This window comes from Trichechus manatus, unplaced genomic scaffold (genome assembly GCF_000243295.1).
Source record: "Trichechus manatus latirostris isolate Lorelei unplaced genomic scaffold, TriManLat1.0 scaffold00211, whole genome shotgun sequence".
Taxonomy (NCBI): domain Eukaryota; kingdom Metazoa; phylum Chordata; class Mammalia; order Sirenia; family Trichechidae; genus Trichechus; species Trichechus manatus.
The window spans coordinates 3199676-3222320 of NW_004444147.1; the positions used below are offsets into that span (position 1 = coordinate 3199676).

Here is a 22645-nt window from a genome sequence, read left to right on the forward strand (position 1 = left end):
GTTGACTTACCATTTGAGAAGTAAGAATTAGGAATGGGGGATTACCCTCAGTTTGCTCTGAGAGTTAGTTGCCGCCCCCTCATCCATGCCATGGATGGGAGGACTAATGAGTGACAGGTCACTTCCTGGTAAGATTAGTGGCTGGGACCACTGAATCTTTTTTCTAATCCTTTCCATCTTTTCATTGCTAGAAAAAAGGAGAGACTTAGTTAGCTGGTGCACCCCAGACTTAAGTGGGTCAAGTTCAATAAATACACTGTCTGCTGTTCCTGATGTCTTTGGCCTGTGGTGTTTTATTTCTCTCTGTCTCTCTCTTTTTTTAAGGGATCTCCTGAATTGGTGTAATAGGATTGCCCATAGCTTTGACAGTTCTTCATCAGCATCATTAAATATTTTTCGAGAGGTAAGATGTTGTTTTCCCAAGTATGTTTTTTCTTTGCTCCAAGGCCGTTGATTTCCATTGTTATTTTTTCCTTTCACTTTTCTGTCTCAGGCTTTTATCCTGTCTCTCGATGTCTGTGAGAGTTTTTCTTTTGTGCAAATACTGTTTGATGTCCTTAGCTAGTTACAATTGAACTAATGTTGTCTTAAAACTAATTGGACATATGATAAATGTATTGTGGGTTTTGAAATAAATTACTACTAATTTCAAAATAAGTATAGTCTGAGTAGCACAAAAATAGACACTGAAATTTAAGATAAAATGAAGAGGAAAAACCCTGAAGTGATAATAAACCAGTGTTGTAAAATAAATGTTTCTAAGATGTTTAGTATTTATTTCTAGATATGATTTCTTAGTCTATCTGGTAAATATGTGTTTGTCTGATCCCTCTGCTAGCTTCAGCAGGGCTTTTATGTTTAACCTAGAGAAATTTATGTGGGGGTTACAAAGTGAAACCTTGTATGCCTGCCTTGGGGAAAAGCGTGTTGTGTGGGAGGGGAGCCCATATTGGATTACAACTCTGCCATATTCGATAAGAAGAGAGATTTATTTCTACCTGCTTAAGAATAGATGTACTGCCTGAAGATCTGTAGACTCTTAGAATGTTGACCATTTTTTGCTTATAAAACATTCTGGTTTCTGTCAACTGAGATTGAGAGAATAGTGACCCATTTTTGTTTGCAGCATCTCTTTGTGTTGGTAAAATCACTTCGAGTAGAAAGAAACCTCATTTGGAGTATACACTTACGCGCAGATGAACCCTGAAATGCTGTGTGGCAGACCTTTATCTTTCATCCTCTGGTGAACTCTCCCTCCCATTCTCCTACGCTCCTCATCTCTCTTGCAGATAACCTTGTTTTATACTTTCCTAAGAAAACCAGGCTATTGGTAGGATTTCTCTTATTTTCCTTACTGTCTATTTCAGAAAGTCATTGTGTATATATATATGTATTGTTTACTTATAACTGCTTTATTGAAATACCATTCACACACTGTAAAATTCACCCTTATAAAAGTATACAGTTCAGGGTTTTTAGTATATTTTTGTAGAGTTGTGCTACTATCACCATTATCTAATTCCAGAAAAATTTAATCATCCCGAAAAGAAACCCTGTACTCATTAGCTGTCACTCCTCATTCCTTCTTTCTGCCATTGGTGCATGGCAGCAACCAATCTGCTTTCTCTCTCTGGGGATTTACCTATTCTGGCTATTTCATGTGAATGAAATCATGCAAGTTGTGACCGTTTGTATCTGGTTTCTCTCACTTAGCATAATGTTTTCGAGGTTGACCCACTTTCTAGCAAGTATCATTTACTTCATTCCTTTTTACGGCTGAATGATATTACACTGTATGGATATACCACATTTTGTTTATCCATACATTAGTTTATGGACACTGGGGTTTTTCTGTTTTTCAGCTCTTGTTTGTATATTTATTACCTTATATTTCTACCTTTTTCAGTAAAGTGTTCATGTTCTCTTTTTCTCAGTAAAGAAGATAAAATGAAAACACAGGAAAATTATGGAATATTGGAAGGAAAGAAGGATGGGTCGTAAATGATTGCCAAATTGATGACTTGATCAAGGAAAATAAAATATTAAGCACACCAAAATTTATATCAAAGATGTTATTATAAATTTTGAAGTTTTTTTTAATAAGTAAAAATAAAACAATATACAAATTAGGTAGTAGCCCAAAGTTTCTAATCGGCTCCCCAGTTCAGAACTGTGCTCATGGAACTTCCTTAGCTTTTGGAGCCTGATGGGAGTCCTAATTAGTACCTAATTGCCTCTTCTATTGGCTTCATATATTTATCAAATAAAATTTAATTAATATAGATGATATATGTGTATATATGTATATATAGCTATAGTAATATGTAGGAAAATGTAGGGAAGGGAAAATGAGAAAATAAAAATATTCCCCCATCCAGAGATTACTTAGCACCTTTAATATTTTAGTGTATATTCTTTTAGATCTTTCTTCTATGCATGTAGACTTAAGACTCTTTTACTCTGTCTTTTTTTTTTGAAGAGATCAAGCTTGTTGTCCTTAGGATGTTCCACCCCCTGCCATTATCTGGTTGCTTTCTCATGGTGTCCTTTACCTTGTTATTTATCCCTTGTATTTCCTGTGAGTGGATATTTAACAAAGGCTTGATGGATTCAAATTCAGCCCTTTTTTTTGTAAAATCTATTTTTGGTGATAATTAAGAGCTTGGCTGCTAACCAGAAGGTCGACAGTTAGAATCCACCAGCTCCTCCTTGGAAACTCTATGGGGTAATTCTACTCTGTCCTGTAGGGTTACTGTGAATCAGAATCGACTTGATGGCATCAAGTTTGGTTTTGGTTTAATGTGTACTTTATATTGTTTTCCATCAGAAGTCATGGGAGTCTCTGGGTGGTGCAAATGGTTAAGTGCGCAGCCACTAACTGAAAGGTTGGCAGTTCAAACTCACCCACAGGTGCCACAGAATAAAGGTGTGGCGATTTGCTTCCAAAAGACCACAGCTATGAAAATGCTGCAGAGCACAGTTCTACTCTGCAGCACATGGAGTTGCCATGAGTCAGAATTGACTTTTATTTTTTGTTTTGTCAGAAGACACATAACTGCTTGGCCTGCTAGTAGTTGCTAAGATTGAATGGTCGATTAAGTTAATGACAGTGTGAGCCCTCTGTTGCACGCAGGTGTTTCCTCTTACAGCTAGATCTTAATCTTTTGGTGCTACTTCAGCATTACTTCCCCATGAACCATTTACCCAATAATTAACACTAATTATTATTCTTTGCCTGAATCTTTTTTTTTTTTAAATTTTTTATTGTAATTTAGATGAAGGTTTACAGAACAAATAGTTTCTCATTAAACAGTACACATATTGTTTTATGACACTGGTTAACAACCCCACAACATGTCAACACTGTCCCTTCTCAGCCTTGGGTTCCCTATTACCAGCTTTCCTGTCCCCTCCTGCCCTCTAGTCCTTGTCCCTGGACTGTACCCCATTAGTCTCATTTTGTTTTATGGGGCTGTCTAATCTTTGGCGAAGAGGGTGTCCGGGGGCCATACTCTTTGGGTTTCTCCAGTCTCTGTCAGGCCAGTAAGTCTGGTCTTTTTTTGTGAGTTAGAATTTTGTTCTACATCCTTCTCCAGCTCTGTCCAGGACCCTCTGTCGTGATCCCTGTCAGAGCAGTCAGTGGTGGTAGCTGGGCACCATCTGGTTGTACTGGACTCAGTCTGGTGGAGACTGTGGTGGTTGTGGTTCATTAGTCCTTTGGACTAACCTTTCCCTTGTATCTTGTTTTCTTCATTCTCCCTTGCTTCTGAAGGGGTGAGACCAGTGGTGTGTCTTTGATGGCTGCTCACAGGCTTTTAAGACCCCAGATGCTACTCATCAAGGTAGAATGTAGAACATTTTCTTTATAAACTGTGTTATGCCAGTTGAGCTAGATGTTCCCCGAGACCATGGTCCCCACAGCCCTCCACCCAGCAGTTTGGTCCCTCAGGGAGTTTGGATGGACTATGGAGCTTCCATGACCTTTCCTTATACAAGTTGTGCTGGCCTCCCCAGTATTGTCTACTGTCTTATCCTCTTTGCCTGAATCTTTAGGATTTGCAAAATGAGTTTTTATTTTTTAAATATAGCTAATGTTTTGATAGTAAAGTCTTCACATTTGTTGTGTCTTGTCTCTTCATTATAGTAAGGTCCTTGAGTCCAGGACTGGTACCTTCTTTGCATTCCTTCAATCTTGCAGAAATGTTTCTGCTGGGGTCTGTGTCCCTCCCTCTTGCACTCCTGATAGTGATGCTCTGTGATTAATGTATTATTTTTAAATTCAGTTGATATTTACCTTGGTTATCTTAATAGGCTTTGGACTGTTTCACAGCAATGCTTTCTAAGCAGACAAGTAAACTGAAAATGGCAGAAGTCATTGGAAGCAAATTGAACATTTCCAAGAAAAAGGTATGTGGTACTATTTTTACTTACCTGTTGAAAGGAGCTTGAGATGGTTAGCTTGATTGCTGGCCTCTGGTTCTTACCTGGAATGGCTTTTGCAGTGCTGTTTCCTCTGTAAAAGTTGGTTTCATTGCTCTCTCTCATGGGTGTAAAGCTCACGTATTCCCCTATTAGGTAGTTCTCCGAGTATTCCATATTCCTAAAATGAGTTTCCTCATGTCCTGTATCACAGGTATGCCTTATTATCCAGTGTTTTAGTGAGCATTTTATTCTATAGGTTGTAAACTCAGTACTGGTACTTTATCTTAGTAGTTTTATGCAGAATCGTGTTTTTTCCATCTTTCTATTATTAGTGTCTTCAGACATCAGAAAAGTTGAAAAGAATAGTACCATAAACACCTGTATAATCATTATCTAGGGTCAGAGTCATTGCTAGCATTGTTAATATTTTGGCATTCTTTTTATATCTTAGAGGAGAGAGAGTCTTTCAGCAGTGGTGTTGGTGGTGTTCTTGGGCCCATCTTAAGGCACGCTTCTGGCATTCCTACATGAATGATGACTCTCTTTTATAAAGGCTTATGTCAGGGACTATGTTCCTTAGCTTCTGAAACACTTGGGATGGTTTTGGCTTCAGGTAACAGAACACTCTAGTAAAAGGGGCTTAAACAATAAAGAAATATATCTGTGTTAGGCAAGAGGAACGAAATCACCATAATTGCCTTAGACTGATCAACGTTCATCCCCTTTGGCTGGGGAGGGGCTCACCTTCCCTAAGTACTCTGTCCCTTTCACCCTGCCTCAAACCTGAACAAGGTTTGGGTTCTTTGGGTTAGTGATAAACAAGAGAGGAATGGCAGTTGGGTAGACATCCAACAGTATCTGTCACAACACCTCTTTCTGCTATAGCTGTAGTCAAATGTATCATGGTTTATTCAACTCACTGTTCCCTGGATTACATTAGAACTTGAAAGCAGAGGAACGCAGAGCCTGAAGCAAAAATGATTTGTTTTTTTCCGTGTCTTTTAGGAGTACAGCTTTCCGTTCATTCTCTGTTGGGATATGCCAAAGTCTTCACTTTAGCTATAGACAGAGAGGAAAAAGTACCATTTCCATGTTTTGTTTTGTTTTTTATAGAATGAGAAATTTAGAAAAGGATCAAAGAACTTAACTAAAAACTCACTGATCTTGGAAGTATAGAGTGGTTCTTTGTAAAGGGATATGTAGAGGAGCACAGAAAGACTCCGTGAGTGAGGAAGTGTTTGAAGAGTATGCAGAATTTTACTCAGGTGGAATTGGAATCTCTTCTCTCCCACAGGCTGAATACTTCTGTCAACTTTATAAACCAGAAATTGTCATCAATGAGCTAGATGTGCAAGTGGGTCGAGTGCGGCTTCTGCGGAAACAAAGTGAGGCTGTCTATATACAGAGGTAAATGGGGTTTTAAACTAATCTGAGAATTTAGAAGTTGTCAGGACTAGATAGAAGATCTAGTCCAGCCCCTTACTTTTGAGCAGAGTGTATGTCTGAACTGTGATCTCCCCACTGTGCTGTGTGGTGATGAGTAGCGTTTTCGAAAGCACAAAAACAAAGTAGTGTTTTCCGTATCTGCATGTTCCGCACCCGCAGGTTCAACCAACAGTGAATTGAAAGTGTTCGTAAAAAGAAAGTTCCAAAAAGCAAAACCTGAGTTTGCCACATACGGAACACTGTGCTGAATCCACACGAATGAAATGAAGTATAGGCATACCCTGCTGTAGCCTCCCGCCATTTCACAGATCCTCAGTCTCCCTCCAGCACTCATTGTTTGAGTGTTGTTTGCCTCGCTTCTTGTCATTATTCCCTAAACAATACAGTATAACAACTATTTACATATCATTTGCATTGTATTGGTATTATAAGTAATCTGGAGATGATTTAAAGTATATAGGAGGGTGTGTGTAGGTTATATGCAAATATTACGTCATTTTATATAAGGGAGTTGAGCATCTGTGGATTTTGGTATCCATGGGGGTCCTAGAACCAGTCCCCCTCAGATAACGAGGGATGACTGTATGTGCTGTGATGTATGTGATGGTCGTTTGTGACGTGGGACTAGCAAAGATGAATCTTTAATTTTACTCACTCTAGCGTATTTAATTAAGTAAGTCTCTGTTGGAAGTCAGGCTCTGGTCTAACATTAGTCTGTAAATTCTTTGAAGGCAGGGATTATATGAGATTCTGAGATCTAGGTGACATTTATTAAATACTTACTATATGGCTAGATGGAGCCCTGGTTTCGCAGTGGTTAAGAATTTGGCTGCTAACCAAAAAAGGTTGGCTGTTTGAATCTACCAGCTGCTCCTTGGAAACCCTATGGGGCAGTTCTACCTTGTTTTGTAGGGTCACTATGATTTGGAATCGACTTGATGGCAATGGGTTTATTTGGCTAGATATTGTACTAAGTGCTTTGCATGTTTTTTTCATGTAGTGATTATAGTAATCATATGAACTAGGTACTATTATTACCCATGTTTCATAGGTGAGGAATCTTTAAGTTTAGAGAGGTTAAGAAATTTTCCTAAGATGGGCTAGCTAGTACAGCTAATATGTTGTTGGTGTTATAAGAGCCTAGTATAGTACCAGGTGCACAAATACTCAGTGTTTGCAGGATGAATGAATTCTGTAATTCGTATGATGTAAGGACGTCTTTAGGGCAAGAAGACAGTCACTCTGAGGTGTCTTCACATTCTCGTTTGTTGAATCTGGAAAATCTGGTTCCCCACAGCAGAAGCTTGGAAGCTGGTTTCTAACTGCTTTTTATCCTTCCTAGGGAGAAGCTCACTTTTGCGGCCACGCGGCCGTCCTCTGTTCTTATTGAGCAGCTCGCCGTGTGTGTCAGCAGAGGGGAGCCTGTGTTGCTAGTGGGAGAGACCGGAACCGGCAAAACCTCTACTGTCCAGTACTTGGCTCACGTTACAGGTGAGCCATCGAGGGCGACGCCTCTGCCCCAGACGGTCAACTTTGTACGCTGGCTACCTTTTTTTAAAAAAAAAAAAATATCGAAGAACACTGGTGTTTAAAAAGTTCCATCACTGTACATATAATCTTTTTCTTCAGAGATAAACCACTATTAACAGATTGGTATTATCTTTTTCAGTTCTAATCTATGTACCACAAATACATATACAATATAGATTTTGTTTTGTTTTGAAACAGAAATGGAATCATACTCTACGTATTGCACTTGGTTAAGCAAATTAAGCAACTTTTAAAACAACTGTCTCATTATTTTTAATGACTGAATAATATTACAGATAATATTTAATGACTGAAGAATATAGTAATAAATTATAAATATAATTTATATATTATAATTTTATTTAGTCCTAATTTATAGGCATTGACTTATTGAAGGACATTTTTTGTTGTTTTCGGTTATCTGAGCTAGCATAATAATACCACAGTGAATCTCTTGTACATATCTCTCAGGGTTATGTGAAAATTTTGAATGGTTAAGACTCTTGAAAGTAAAATGGGGGGGATCAAAGAAAATGCACACTTTAAAGTTTGTTAAAATTTACCCTGTACCCATGTTCCCACATCGTTACCACACTGGACATTACCAGTCTTTAAATTTTTGGAGTTACCTTTTGCTCCTTTCTTTTTTAAAGGCCACCGTTTGAGGGTTGTCAATATGAATCAACAAAGTGACACTGCAGACTTGCTTGGAGGGTAAGTGAGGTTTAATATTTTTTCTTGTTTTTTACTTTGTGTTCATTGCTTGATGTAAGAAACATTTTCTTATAAAGCTGAAAACATGCCTTGGAAAAAATGTTCATAGCGTAGCACCAATTCCCCACCCCAGCAAGAGTTTTTATTAGAATTGAGTTGCTCCTGGGCATATAGATATTCCTCTTCATTTTAAAAAACATTTGAGGTCCTTGCTCTCAAAGATCATACTCTGGGTTGGGGAGAGCAACACCAGACAAGTGTATAATCAACTTGTATGTGTGAATACAGTACAATTGATCTAAGTTCCAGAGTCACACTGCCCTCAGTCTAGACTCCTATAGTTCAGTAATCTCTGAAACTAAGTAGAATGTCAGCTTTCTTCTTGGTTAAATGTTGTTCATGGGACTCCACTGTGGTCATTAAAATGCCCTACTTACCTGTTGGTGTTTTTGAATATGTTATTTTCATGAACAATTTTAGCTTGTGTTGAAGGTTGTAGAAATGAAGGATGCTATAGGCATATCTTATACTGAGCTATATTGGGATCTGTCCCATTAACTCTTAGTTGTTGCTTAAAAAAATCCTTTAAAGACATAAAATAATAGCGTTTACTGTCCTTTTTGCTCTTTAATGGAATCTGCCAGAAAGCTCTTCATTTATCTGAGGGCACATTATGCTGTAGCAGTATTTTCATTGTCACTCCTTCCTTATATCATATTCCTGCCTACTCTGGCTAGAGTGTTACTTGTAATCCTGCTTCTTTTTGGTGCCTTTCCTCTTTTTGCCCTCCTAACACATTACTTCTGTTCTGCTCACACATGTCTTTAACTTATGTTCTAATTAAAGCTTTTAAATTCATCTTCTGTCTTACAATCTATTAGCTGGGGCTTATCTTTCTTACTCTAATTCTACTTTCACTTTATTTTTCCTGAGTGGTCTTTCTACCTTGTTTCAGTTTTACTTCTGTTTAGTTAATTGCCACTCAGTCTCCTTATTCCCTGATTGAAGTACTTGGCAGTATGTTTTTATTAATATATGGGGCATGTAGTTTCAATCAGGCATGTCTATACTACTGTGTATTTTTCTCTATTTTGTACCTACATGTGTCTTCAATACTGTTCTACTGTTTAGTATTCAAAACATAGATGGCATTAATCTTGCACTAATTGAACATGAACAAGGTCTCTGTCTTCTAAGAATTTGTAGTATTATAACATCAACCATTGCATGTAGTTTTAAATGTAGTGAGTACACAGGAGCCCACCTGTGCCCCAACACAATTGACGTTATAAAAATGTTGGAATCAGATTATCTGTTGACTGAAATTTTATTGTGGTGTCAACTTGGTGAGTAGAATATATCCATTTTTCCTTGTTAAGAGGTGTCATCGATTGAATTATACCCCCCCAGAAATGTGTATATCAATTTGGCTGGGCCATGATTTTCCTGTATGCTGTAAATCCTGCCTCTGTGATGTTAATGAGGGAGGATGGGCGGCAGTTGTGTTGATGAGGCAAGACTCAGTCTGCAAGAATGGATTGTCTTTTGAGGCAATCTCTTGAGATATAAAAGAGAGAAGCAAGCAGAGAGACAGGGGGACCTCATACCACCAAGAAAGCAGCACCGGGAGCAGAGCGTGTCCTTTGGACCCAGGGTCCCTGCTCCTGAGTAGCTTCTCGACCAGGGGAAGATTGAGGACAAGGACCTTCCTCCAGAGCCGAAAGAGAGGAAAAGCTTTCCCCTGGAGTTAACACCCTGAGTTTGGACTTTTAGCCTACTTTACTGTGAGGAAATAAATTTCTCTTTGTTAAAGCCATCCATTTGTGGTATTTCTGTTACAGCAGCACTAGATAACTAAGATAGAGGTTAACATCAACTCTCAAGAGGAAACTTTTCTACTCTTCAAATTTTGTATAGTTGGAAGTATGTATACCTCTTTTCTAAACTCTGGTGTTAGTAGAAAATGATGTAAATCAAATCTTTTAATGTACATTACATTTTAGATATTTGGGTGACTCCCTTGCTTAATAATCCTCATGTATAAGATGGGAAGACCAGAAATAGTTAAAAGACAAAGAAGGCAAGGAAATGGAAAACCAAATTTAGGAATAGGTGAGGAGATAGGATAGGGAAGGAGCAATAGTCCTATTCTGGGGATGGGTGGTTAGTTCCATCTTAGTTATAGTTCCATAATAGTTTTATTATGTTGTATAACATATGTTAAGTATATTTTAACATAAGTTGCCGTCGTTGATTCTGACTCACAGTGACCCTTTAGGACAGAGTAGAACTGCCCCATAGGGTTTGCAAGGAGCAGCTGGTGGTTTTGTAATGCCGACCTTTTGGTTGGCAGGCAAATGCTTAACCACTGGGCCCCCAAGGCTCCAAATATATTTACATATATTAAATATTATAAATGAGATTTATAGACTTGATTAGTCTGGTTTGCAAGTCTGGATCCTTTAGATTGATTTTTTTAAGAAGTATTATTAAGGATAAAGAAACTTTCTAAAAGTAAGGCCTTAAAGGTCATTAGACTCAAACTATTTACATTACTGCAGATTGCCTTATGATTTTTGTTAGTATATATATATACCTCCTTGTTTTTTATTAGTGTTATCATGATATATATTTTTCCTTCATTTAATTTTTAACTTATTTTTGTTGTTATATTTAAAGTAGATTTTTTGTAGACAGCATATAGACCTTCATATTACCTGTGAGTAGGGAACTTAAATTCCAGCAGAGAGTTAGAGATGGGGGAGGCTTAAGAGACTCCATGAAAAACATTAGAGGGCACAGAGGACTTGGATGAAGCAGATACAATCATCCCCAGAAAGAGAAAGTCCAGCACTAAGTGGTAGATACAGCATAGGTTCACATCACTGACCACAGGGAAGAGGCAGCCCCTGAGGGAGAAACAAATATAGATAAGGGGTGGTAACCCTTGAAGAAGTTGGCAATGAAGAGAAAGAAAAAAGAGAGGGAAATAGAAGATCTCATAGAAATAGAACAAAATAAAACAAACCAGCAAACAAAAAGCAGCCGACCTGCCTCCTCCTTATCATCACCCACAGAACCATTCATAAAAGAAGCTACCCAGAAGAGGGCAGAAGATGAGCACAATCTCAGAACCAGGAACCCTGACCACGAAAGGAATAGCTTTTTTTTTTTTCTTCAATAGTTACGTGGCATATACTGTTTTATGTCTCTTTTATACTTTATTTTCTGTAACACAATACACGGACAAAACACTTCTGTGTTTATTATGTTATAATTTTGGAGAATCTTTTTTTTTCATTTTGGCCATTTTCAAATGAACTTCTATGTGCAGTCCCAGCTAAGTTACTAGCCCTTGGAGCCAGATTTTCTAGACCTCCTTCTTGGCCTTTAGGTAACTCCTGACGTATCTTTTCTGTAGAAGATACTTTGAAAACCCTGCTCTTTAATGGTTCATAGTTTGTTCAGCCATTTCTCCATTTTGAGTGTCAAGTTGGTCCCCCTTGAGTGTGTGTGTTGTAGTTGATTTTCTGGGTTTTTTTTTTTTTTTTTGCTTTTTTTCTGAAATGTATATATGTTTACTCATTTTTCCATTAATTCAAACTTTCTGATTTAACAGTGTTTCAGCCACTATGCTCAACTTTAAGTGAGTGAACTTTTCATTTATGGAACTCAGTCTAATTGGAAATATTAAGCCACTTCTTTCACAAATTCAATAGACTGAGTCAATAATAGTAATAATTGTAACAGCTAACTCTTATATGGCACTCATTTATGTGCCATGCACTATTTTGAGTGCTTTATATATGTTAACTCACTTGGCTTTAACAACCATGAGGTATATACTGTAATTATCCCCATTTTACATAAGAGTCATCTATCAGAGGGCTCAAATAGTTTGTTCAAGGTAATTGTACATCTGTGATTTGAACCCAGACAGTCTGGCTTGATTATCTGTGTTCTTAACCATTACTCTGCTCCCTTAGTTAGCTTTGGATCCCATTTTTGTCGTTATTTTTAAGACTAGCGCTTTTATTTAAAATAACGTGTATTTAATTTCTCGCCGCTTCTACCGTTGGCATTCTAATTCATCATCTCTTACCTGGATCAGTGCATTGGCCTCTTTTTAATTCTACTCCTGACCTCCCTACAGTCTCTTTTCCATCTAATAGTTGAAATGATATTTTAGAAGTATAATCAGATTACATCACTCTCTTCCTCAAAACCCTCCACTGACTTCTCAATCCATGTAGACTAAAATTCAAAGGCTTTATTTTGACCTGTAAGACCCTTCTTAATCTGGCCACTGGCACTTCTCTGACATAATCACTTTCCCTCACCTGTGCTACTGATCATCAGCTACACTCTCTTGCATGTTGCACCTTGATGTTTCTGTTTCCTCTGTGTGGTGCCTCCTGCCACCCACAGATATCTCCTTAGCTTACTTCCTTGCTTCATTTAGGTCTCCTTCCAACGTCCCCTCTTCAACAAAACCTCTTGGCTATATCCAAATGGCCAATACGTAATTACACAGGCTACATTTAACTGATATTTGATAGTAGATTTATTTCTTTATCGTCTTCCCCTTTCTGAAGATTGTAAGCTACATGGTGGCAGGATCTTGTAGGTCTTGTTTACTCAGTGCCTAACACATAGTAAGTTCTCAATAAACATTTGTTGAATAAGTGGAATAAGGAATTGCCTCCATTAATGTCATTAGTGCCTATATGGGTAAGTGAAAATGAGTTTGAAGTTCTCATGCTTGCCATTTTCTCTCTGGAAGCAGACTCTTCCATAAAAGTGCTCAGTATTAGGACATTGGCTTTTTACCCATTGCACTGTCCTTGCTACACAGACCAATGGTAAATAGTAATCTGTTAGTTCTATAATTGTTCTTGATTTTTCTGAAACATGTTTTGGTATCATTGCAGTTCCCAACTAAAATTATTTTTCTTGCAAATAGAATTTACATCATTATCTACTTGGATTATGTATTTAATGTTTCAGGCCACAGAAAATTGTAAACTTAAGATTTTCCAGTGTCCAAGTAATACATTTTAAATGATGGTAAAAGAAGTAAGGAATGAGTAGCGTTTTTTGGCCATTTTTTAAATTATCCCTACCCCATTCAACTTTCCCAGGAAAATTAAATTTAAATTACTAACTTCCTAAGTCTGTATTAAGAGAAATTAAATGCTAAGGAGTAAAACAGAAATTAAATGCTAAGAAGTAAAGAGTGGCTTTGGGGGGCCACAGACCATTGCAATGTCTAAGATTTTTTTGTCCTTCTCCCACACCCCCAAAGTAATTTTGTCCCCTTCGGAGCGATATCACCCCCATTGAGAATGCATGGGCTGAGTTCATATTACTTAAGTAAATTAGTTTCAAGTGTATTTTTCTTCTGAAATGTCCTGAAATCTTTTTGGTCAATTTTAATAAAATATGGTTTGTCATTCAGTCTTACAACATAATGTTTATTTAAACATGTTAATAAAATAAATGACATGCCTTTTACTGCCAACTAGGAATTTGAAATTTTTTTCATAGCTCTGTAATCTAATAATAGTCTTTACCTTTATTATAGGCCCTTCAAACAGTTGGATGGGAGAAATGGATTTTAATTTAAAACTTTAACAGAGATTATTATTATTATTATTTGGAGTAATATTTCATATTTTGGTTAAATGAAATTCTAAGCCTAATCCTGTTTTTTGAGCCGTGCTCTCTAATTTCTGTTAGCTTCAGCTCTTTGTGAGTTACATTTACCTTTTGTTTCAGTTACAAGCCGGTGGACCATAAGCTTATTTGGCTACCCTTACGGGAGGGATTTGAGGAACTCTTTGCCCAGACGTTTTCCAAGAAGCAGAACTTTACATTCTTGGGGCACATTCAGACCTGTTACAGGCAGAAACGGTGGCACGATCTCCTGAGACTAATGCAACATGTTCACAAATCAGCTGTCAACAAGGACGGAAAGGAGAGTGAAACTGGTAAGGATGTGACCCAGGCTGCTGGTAGGAGGCTATGAGGCTGGGGCTCAGCAGAATTACAAGAGTTTAGAGGGAAGAATAAAGCAATACAAGTCAAAGCTTCATAGGACTTAGGGCAAAGGTGACTCGTGTTGAAGTGTTGCTGCTCTCAGGATTCTAGGTATGATCCTCACAGAAACATATCTGGTAATGCTGACATACAAGTACTGCGTGGTGGTTAGTCATTGGTAATACTGATGTACAAGTACCACGTAGAGATCAGTAGGTCACATTTTCTCAGCAAAAGGGCTGATTTCCAGAGGGCTGTGTTCCATAGCCAAGGGCTCTTGGCAGCTTGCTTAAATTCTCTGTGCTTCTTCATGTATAAGATGGGAATAAGAGTACTTACTTCAGAGGATCAGTGTGAAGGATAAATGAGTTGATTAGTATAGTGCTGGCACGTAGCTGGCATTATATAAATTCTTAGGCTTATTCTTTTAACACTTCTGTCTAAGATGCTTAACTTTTTTGTGAGTTTCTCTAGTGGTATGTTTCATATGTGTTTAAAATTTGTAGTGAGTCCCTGGGTGGTGCAAATGGTTAATGCACTCAGTTGCTAATCAAAAGATTAGAAGTTCGAGTCTACCCAGAGGCATCTCAGAAAAACACCTGACAATCTACTTCCAAAAAATCAACCATTGCAAAACCGTGTGGAGCATACTTCTCTGACACACATGGGGTCACCATGAGTCAGAGTTGACTCCACAACAACTGGTTATTGTTGAAAAGCTGTATATGCTACTCAAAATGTCTGTTAAATTCTTGTCGTTATTTTCTAGGATTACTCCTAAAAGAGAAGTGGGAAGCATTTGGCCTTAGACTCAGCCAAGCCCAACAACAGATGAAGATGACTGAAAATGCCCTATTGTTTGCCTTTGTAGAGGTATTTTGTTTTAGTTATTTAGGTTGAGGAAATGTTGATATAATGCAAAATGCAGGTTTTAGGCAGGCTGCTATTTTGTGTTCTCTTCATGTTGATATTTTAGTACTTTCTGTTTAGGATTTAATAAACACTAATGAAATAATATTTTAGGAGGAAGATTTTGAAAAATACTCTTTATGGAAATTATAAGATCTTCATGAGTACCATTCTTATTTTTTTAAAAGATGTAGTTGAAGATAGTGAACCCTATATTGTTTCATAGCCTCTTGTGTGTGTGTGTGTGTGTGTTTGAGACAGAAAGAATCATTCACTTTAGTGCCCCTTTTTTAACTTAAATTTTATTTATTTTGTTGTTGAGAATATGCACAGCAAAACATACAGCAATTCAACAGTTTCTACGTTTACCATTTAGTGACACTGATTACATTCTTCACGTTGTGCAACCATTCTCACCTTCCTTTTCTGAGTTGTTCCTCCCCCGTTAACATAAACTCACTGTCCTCTAAGGTTCCTATCTAATCTTTTGAGTTGCTGTTATCAGTTTGGTCCCGTATAGATAGTTCTTAAAAGAGCACAATGCTCAAGGCAGGTATTTTTTTTTTAACTAGTTAAGCTAAATTATTTTTTATTTTAAGAAGACTTCAGGGGTTATTTTTCGTTTAAGGTTAGTGCCCTATTTTTTATTCCCCGGGCATGAACAGTTCTGTTTGCTATCTTTTGATAGGAAGTGTAGGAAGGATGAGCTTGATTAAATGTTTGTGACTTGGGCTTTTTTTTTTCTTTTTAATTGTTTCCCTGACACTCTTTAGACCACCCCGTATGTCCCAAAAGAAGGTAGGTGCCTAATTTGGGGTGGTGATTTGGTAAGAGAGAGAGAAGCCTCACTCAGTTGTATGAGAAATTTGGTGATCAGTGCTTAATCTTAATATGACTTTTTCTAAAAGAATCAACTAAAATGTCAAGTACTCTAGTAATACACTGGAATAACTGAATTTGTTCATTTTATTTTTAAAAATAAAGTTGTAGAAGATACTTTGTTAGGATCAGTATGAAAACAAAAGTATAAATCAGTTTAATACCAGTAAAATGATTCCATTTTTGATATTGTGTCATTTGAGTGGATTATAAGATTTATTTTTCAATGCTCTTAGAAGTAGACCTTGAAGAGAGAAAATCTCTCTTCAGGCTAGAGCTGCAGAAATATGAATTTGTATCTTCTTCAGCAACTGTGAAAGGCTGTGTAATACAACCACTAAACATTTTGGTGATTTAGACATTTATCTGATCCTGGTATACTCATAACCTGACCTTGTGTTTATTTTGAGTACCTTTAATATTTAACCCATTTAGCTCACACCTGAATACATTGTAGATTGTCATTTACCGAACCATCTATATAATGAGAAGATCTAGTTTATTGCATCTTAGGCTTAAAGATACTCCTTTGGGCCTTTTGGCCTTTTTGGGCATTTAAGAAGTTAACTAGGCCTTATCCTGCAGACCTGATGGCAGCCATTGGGCAGTTAGAACTAGGCTTGTCAAGTGGGAGAGGTTTGCTGTTGCTATTTCTAACCTTGCTCATGTCACTGCTCTTGGTGAGCGTACCATTATTTGAAATGGATTCTTAACATTTTACTTTATCTTCTTCTAGGGCACGTTAGCTCAGGCTGTAAAGAAAGGAGAGTGGATCTTGTTGGATGAGATTAATCTGGCTGCTCCAGAAACATTAGAATGCCTGAGTGGTTTACTTGAAGGTTCCTCTGGCTCCCTGGTGTTGCTGGATCGAGGAGACACAGGTAGCACTAGGTACCCTTGGGTGTTGGACTTGGCGCCAAGCCTTTTGGCCAGTTTAGAGTGAGATTCTTTTGGTTAGGTGGATTATAGGAGCTTCCCAGTGGGATTTGTTCATTCTTTAGCTATCTATTCTTCTGCAGAGTGCATTATACTGTTGTTAGGTGATTTGGGGAATACAGGATGAATAAGACATAATTTGTCAAGGCATATGGGTTGTGGGTACTAGACATGCACGTACAGTGATAAAATATTCACAGGTAAATCGGTGGTAAAAGATAAATAACAGTGAACAACCACACAAAAAAGATGGGAATGGCAGCACTTAATTATGTTGTGTACTTAGGTCTAGATAGTGATTTCAGTGGCATTTTAGAAAAGGCAAGGATGATTTGAGCAGCCAGCACCAATGTGAGGCAGAGTTGCTGGGCCTGGGGTTCTGTGGAGTTAGAATTCCCCTGGGAACCTGGGGCTGATCACTTGATTTTTATTAGCTGTTGAAAATTTATAATTTTCTGCTAACAGAGCCATTGGTTCGTCATCCTGACTTCCGCTTATTTGCTTGCATGAATCCAGCAACTGATGTGGGCAAAAGAAATCTCCCACCAGGAATAAGAAACAGGTGAGGGGATGTGGCCTGATGTTGGAGACTTTTTTTATTGATAGATTGGAAATAATTAATGTAACCAAAGTTCATAACATTGAACAGAGTGCTTGAAATTTTTTGACCTCCAGTGGAGGACTCTTATTTTCCTTTATTTGTCATATTTCTCTACTTTCTATGGGTGGTAGGAGTAAGGGAAACTCCAGAAACTGGAAAATTTCATTTGGGTTGTTAGTATGACACTTAACGGCTCATGAGTATTGTTGGAAGTCTTTCCTCCTTCTGATGCTTGCTACTTTGTAGCTGTTAGAATTTTTTTATATATCAGTATAAGTGCATTTTAGAAACATGGTCCTCTTTGGAGCATGCTGATGATCTGTAAAAGGCCTTTTAAGTTTCTCTCAGTTTTCATCACCAAGCACAGACATGAACACGATTTTTAGTTATTGATGTTTTATGTATGTAATATTTGGGAACAGATAAATAACCATAGTTCATAAATATCTAAATTTATTGTTTTTGGTAACCTTTTATTTCATTTTGAGTTTTAAAATGGTGTTACAGTTAATTGGATTCTTCCTCATAAAACTAATAAAACCTGCTGAGGGAAATTTTAGAAGCTTCATTAAAGTATGTGTTTTCTTTTCCTCCAACCATTTTATTTTTGATAGTGAGGGAGCTTATTTCTTGTTGTACATATATTTTGTTACACATACACTTTCTTAAAATGAAAATAAATACATCTTATTTTTGTAGCTGTTTCACTTGTAAGGACTATATTTAGGAGACTTTATTGCATATAAGAAGTAATACCAAAACCCAAAAACCAAACCCAGTGCCATAGAGTCAATTCCAACTCATAGCGACCCTATAGGACAGAGTACAACTGCCTCATAGAGTTTCCAAGGTTAAGAAGTAATAAAGGTAGTATTTTTGGTAACATCTACATTATCTTTTATTTCATTTTGGACAGTCTGTGTCTCAAGTCGAAAGGCTTTTATATTTTATACTGCAAGCAGTTATAATGAGCTTACCTAACAACTTGTTCCCTATTTTTCTATTGTCAGAATAACTGTATTAACTTCCTAAAAGATAGTTATTATGTAGTAATTGTCTTATAGGTTCACAGAACTTTATGTAGAAGAATTGGAAAGTAAAGAAGACTTACACGTTCTTATTATGGATTATCTGAAAGGATTGAGTGTGAACAAGAGCACAGTGCAAGGAATCATAAAGTAAGTTCTCTTTGTGTGTCAAATATCTTTTCCTCAAACAAAAAAGAAGTATCTCCTGCATATAGACGTTATGTTTTTCTTTTTTTATTACTATTATTATTATTGGTTCTAACCAGAGAAGACTGATGGAAGCAATATTATTTGGATTTCTGTGTTAAAGTTGGAACTTTATATGAACTTCCTTGAATTTTCCTAAGAAAACATACATAGGAACTGTGAATTACTACTGTCTATGAGAATATGTAAACAATTAGATAATGTTCTCCTAATTACTTCTGTGTTAATAGCTAAGAGTTTGAATTTCTGGAGGAGATGTAAATGGCTTGTATTTTGATCTGTCTTGATGAAATCTTACTTTTCCTATTTGTAATTTGTATATTAGCTATGTGGGATGTAAAAAGGTCGATACTGTTGATTCAGTCGAGTTTGGAATTAATAGATGCTTAGCTGAATAAGGAAACCCTGGTGGCTTAGTGGTTAAGAGCTGCAGCTGCTAACCAGAAGTTGGCAGTTGGAATCTACCAGGTGCTCCTTGGAAACCTGCTCCTTGGGGCAGTTCTACTCTGTCCTTTAGGGTTGCGATGAGTCGGAATCGACTCGGCGGTAACAGGGTTTTTTTTTTTTTTAATGGGTAGCTGAATAATGTATAGAGTAGTCATGTGGCTTGGTGCTTTAATTTGACTCTCCCCCTGGTTTTTGTATGCCATAAGAAAAGGGTTCAATCCTTTGTGTCAGACAGCCTGAATTCTAGTACTGGCTTTGCCAGAAACAAATTATGTCGTCTTGAGGAAGTTACTTACTTAACTTCCTCTGTGTCCTCTAAAAAGAAGTACACAATATGTAAAAGGGTTGAAAAGAATCATATTAGTGTTTTAGGGTTTATTTTGAGGTTTGTTCATTCATTTTTAAACAAATATTTTTGAATGCCCAGGAGCTAGGGATTTAGCTGTTAATAATGACAGACAAAATCCTGGTTCTCCTCATGGAGTTTTAATTCTAGAGGTGGAGATAATTAATAAATAAGGAGAGGTGTAATATTATTTTAGGTTGTGATAAGGAAGAAAAATAACACTATATAAAGCAATGTGAGGTAAGCAAATGAAGTCTGAAAGTCCTATTTCAAATAGCTTAGTCAAGGAAGCATTTGCTTAAAATGCTTTAGAATGGAGCCCTGGTGGCTCAGTGGTTAAGTGTTTGGCTGCTAACCTAAAGGTTGGTGGTTCAAACCCACCATTAACCCTGCAGGTGAAAAGAGCTGGTGATTTGGTCCCATAAAGATTATAGTCTAGACAACCCTATCGGGTAGTTCTACTGTGTCATATGGGGTTGCTATGAGTTGAAATTGACTCAACAGCACACAACAACATCGGAATGGTTTACCACACCACGTCCTAAATTGGAATACTTTTTGTTAGGCATGAATATTTGGACAATAGTAAAAATATGTGTAGTTAAAATTCAAGAGGCTAGAGATAGAGCAGTGGGGCTAGAGATAAACCAAAGGCTCTTGTAAAATGCTGGTAGTACAAGTAGTACGTGTTCCATGCATAAAAACCCCTTTCTGGAATGTAGGTTCTTTCTGCATTCTCACTTATGATATGTAGCTAGATTGCAGAGAGCAAGCACAATCCCATTTGGGCAGGAACTTACACATTTTATCTGTAATGCATATTTGGTTACAATTGGTCTTGTGGTATTTGATCATGAAGTTTTGAATTTGAGGCACTTCGTGTTTCATTCTGAAATGTCTCCCATCTTGTCATCCTCTGTAATTCTGAGGTGTGCCAGTGGTAATAGAAATGGTTTTGTCTTCATGCTTTTTAATATTTTGGGATTACTGATTATAGCCGCATTCACAGCCTACCAGAACGACGTGGTGTTTGTCCACCACCATTATAGATTACTCAAGGACTTTGTCGCCCAAGTTAGAGCCGACTCTGGGTTTGAACTCAGTATGTTCTCGCTGAGGGCCTCGCACATCTCATTCTCGTTCCCGTAAGAGGCAGAAGCTTCTCACCACCCTCTGTTGGAACCTTTTTGCTATAGGAACTGCACCTCGCACTTCCAGTTTCCCAAAGGGAGTTGATAGATCTTGTTTTTATTATTTGAAAAGATAACCTTTGAGTATGTGACAATAAATTTAAAAAGGTTCCCTGAGAGGTTTTGATGCCTGCGCTCGGAAGTTGTTTGTAAGCTTAACTGTTTGTGATCTATAAAAATGGTCTTTGGACCTTCCGTAGAGAAATGAGAACAACAGCAAAATAGTGGATCCTTACTAGTTAATGAACTTGCCTGAATTGCATCTTCTTTGCAGCTTCTACACAGTTGTGCGGAAAGAGGCTGGGACCAAACTGATGGATGGGACCGGCCACAGACCTCACTACAGCCTTCGAACTCTCTGCAGGGCCCTGCGATTTGCAGCCTCCAATCCATGTAGCAGCATCCAGCGCTCACTCTATGAGGTCTTTGTAAAAGCTGTCTTTGGAGAGGGACTTGGTTGGGCTCACTATAGGAGAGAGGCAGTGGGGATGCAGCCAGATTTGCCATGCTCTCCAATTAGATTATCCCAGGACACCCCATGCCAAAACTACCCTGTTCTTTTTCTGTCTGCTTTTCACATTTAAAAGTTGTTCTGGGAAGCAGCACCACACAAAAGGTTGAATTTTGTTCTTGAAATAAATTGGCCTGTTACTCCGGAAGGGTAATTAGTGTTATGCATATTTGTGTTTTTTCTAGGGCTTTTGTTTGGGTTTCTTAACACAGCTTGACAGGGCATCACACCCACTAGTTCAGAAGCTCATTTGCCAACACATTGTCTCTGGCAATGTCAAAAGTCTGCTGAAGCAGGTATGTTATCCTTTGAATTTTGACTGCTTGTTTAGCATGTAAATGAAAGGCTGGATTACCAAATTTTCAGCTGGTTTGTGTTTTACAAAACTTTCCTAATTATAAAAGTAATCAGTTGCAAAAATTTAAACATTACAGAAACGTATCATTACAGATAGTGAAAGTTCCCCATAATCTTGTTCTTCAGAGATATAACCTCTATATCCTTTCTATGTATGTTATGTATATATTTTGTTTTCATAGATATTACAATTATGTGTGTGTGTATGTACCTTTATTGAGGCAAATTATAATATTTAATATAAATGGGAACATCTCAGAAATGTTCTGTAGCATCCCTTTTTTTAAAAAAAAATTTGTTTTTGGTGAAAGTTTACACAGGAAATTAGGTTAACATTTAACAATTTCTGTACATATTGTTCAGTGACATTGGTTACATTTTTCACAATATATCAGCATTCTCATTATTTCCATTTGGTTTGTTCTGTTTCCGTTAGTCTTGCTTCCCTGGCCCCTCCTTGCCTTCTCAGCTTTGGTCTAAGGTCATTGTTTACTGTAGCATCCCTTCTTAGCCTAACTGTATCTTGAATATTTTATTCCAGAGATTCCTGTGTGATGCTTTCTAATGAATGGACACATAGTCTCCATTGGATGGTTGCACTATAATTGCACCATTATTTATCTACCCAGTTTCCCTCTTTTTTTTTTTTTTTTTTTATTACAAGTCCTTAATATTTCCATATCAGATTTAGAATCGACTCAACAGCAGACAGTTTGATTTTTTGGGTTTTTTTTTTTTTTTTTGCTAGTATAGACAACAACCATTTGAGTTTAACAGAGTAAATTACAGAATAGCATACATAGTACTGAAAAAGGCTGAGAGGAACTGGTTCACCAACTGGCTTGTTTCCATGTTGATTGCTTCCTCTTTAGGAAGAGAGAGGCTTTGGGACTTGCACTTATTTGGGCTCAACCTTTTTTTCCTTTTCTTTTTTTAAAAACTATTCAGTTAGTGCATGAATAAGTACTTCTGATGAACTGTAAAGAACGTTGAAAGAAGACTCAAGTTTGCTTTACCTACTATCCCAGTACCAGTTTCCCCTACTTGCTCATTTTTTTGTGTGTTCTTCATGGTTGTGATGGA

The 22645-nt window shown here is 37.3% G+C and overlaps 1 protein-coding gene across 1 annotated transcript in view; it reads left to right on the plus strand.

Moving 5' to 3' along the window:
- Positions 1 to 22645, plus strand: part of MDN1 (midasin AAA ATPase 1) — a 178376-nt gene that overhangs the window by 52588 nt on the left and 103143 nt on the right. The window contains exons 11-22 of the mRNA XM_023742487.1: positions 325 to 403; positions 4312 to 4407; positions 5717 to 5829; positions 7211 to 7359; positions 8052 to 8112; positions 13891 to 14102; positions 14921 to 15024; positions 16676 to 16820; positions 17341 to 17437; positions 18541 to 18654; positions 20969 to 21116; positions 21391 to 21501. Of these exons, the coding sequence (XP_023598255.1) occupies positions 325 to 403; positions 4312 to 4407; positions 5717 to 5829; positions 7211 to 7359; positions 8052 to 8112; positions 13891 to 14102; positions 14921 to 15024; positions 16676 to 16820; positions 17341 to 17437; positions 18541 to 18654; positions 20969 to 21116; positions 21391 to 21501 (1429 nt within the window). The remainder of the gene's footprint in view (positions 1 to 324; positions 404 to 4311; positions 4408 to 5716; positions 5830 to 7210; positions 7360 to 8051; positions 8113 to 13890; positions 14103 to 14920; positions 15025 to 16675; positions 16821 to 17340; positions 17438 to 18540; positions 18655 to 20968; positions 21117 to 21390; positions 21502 to 22645) is intronic.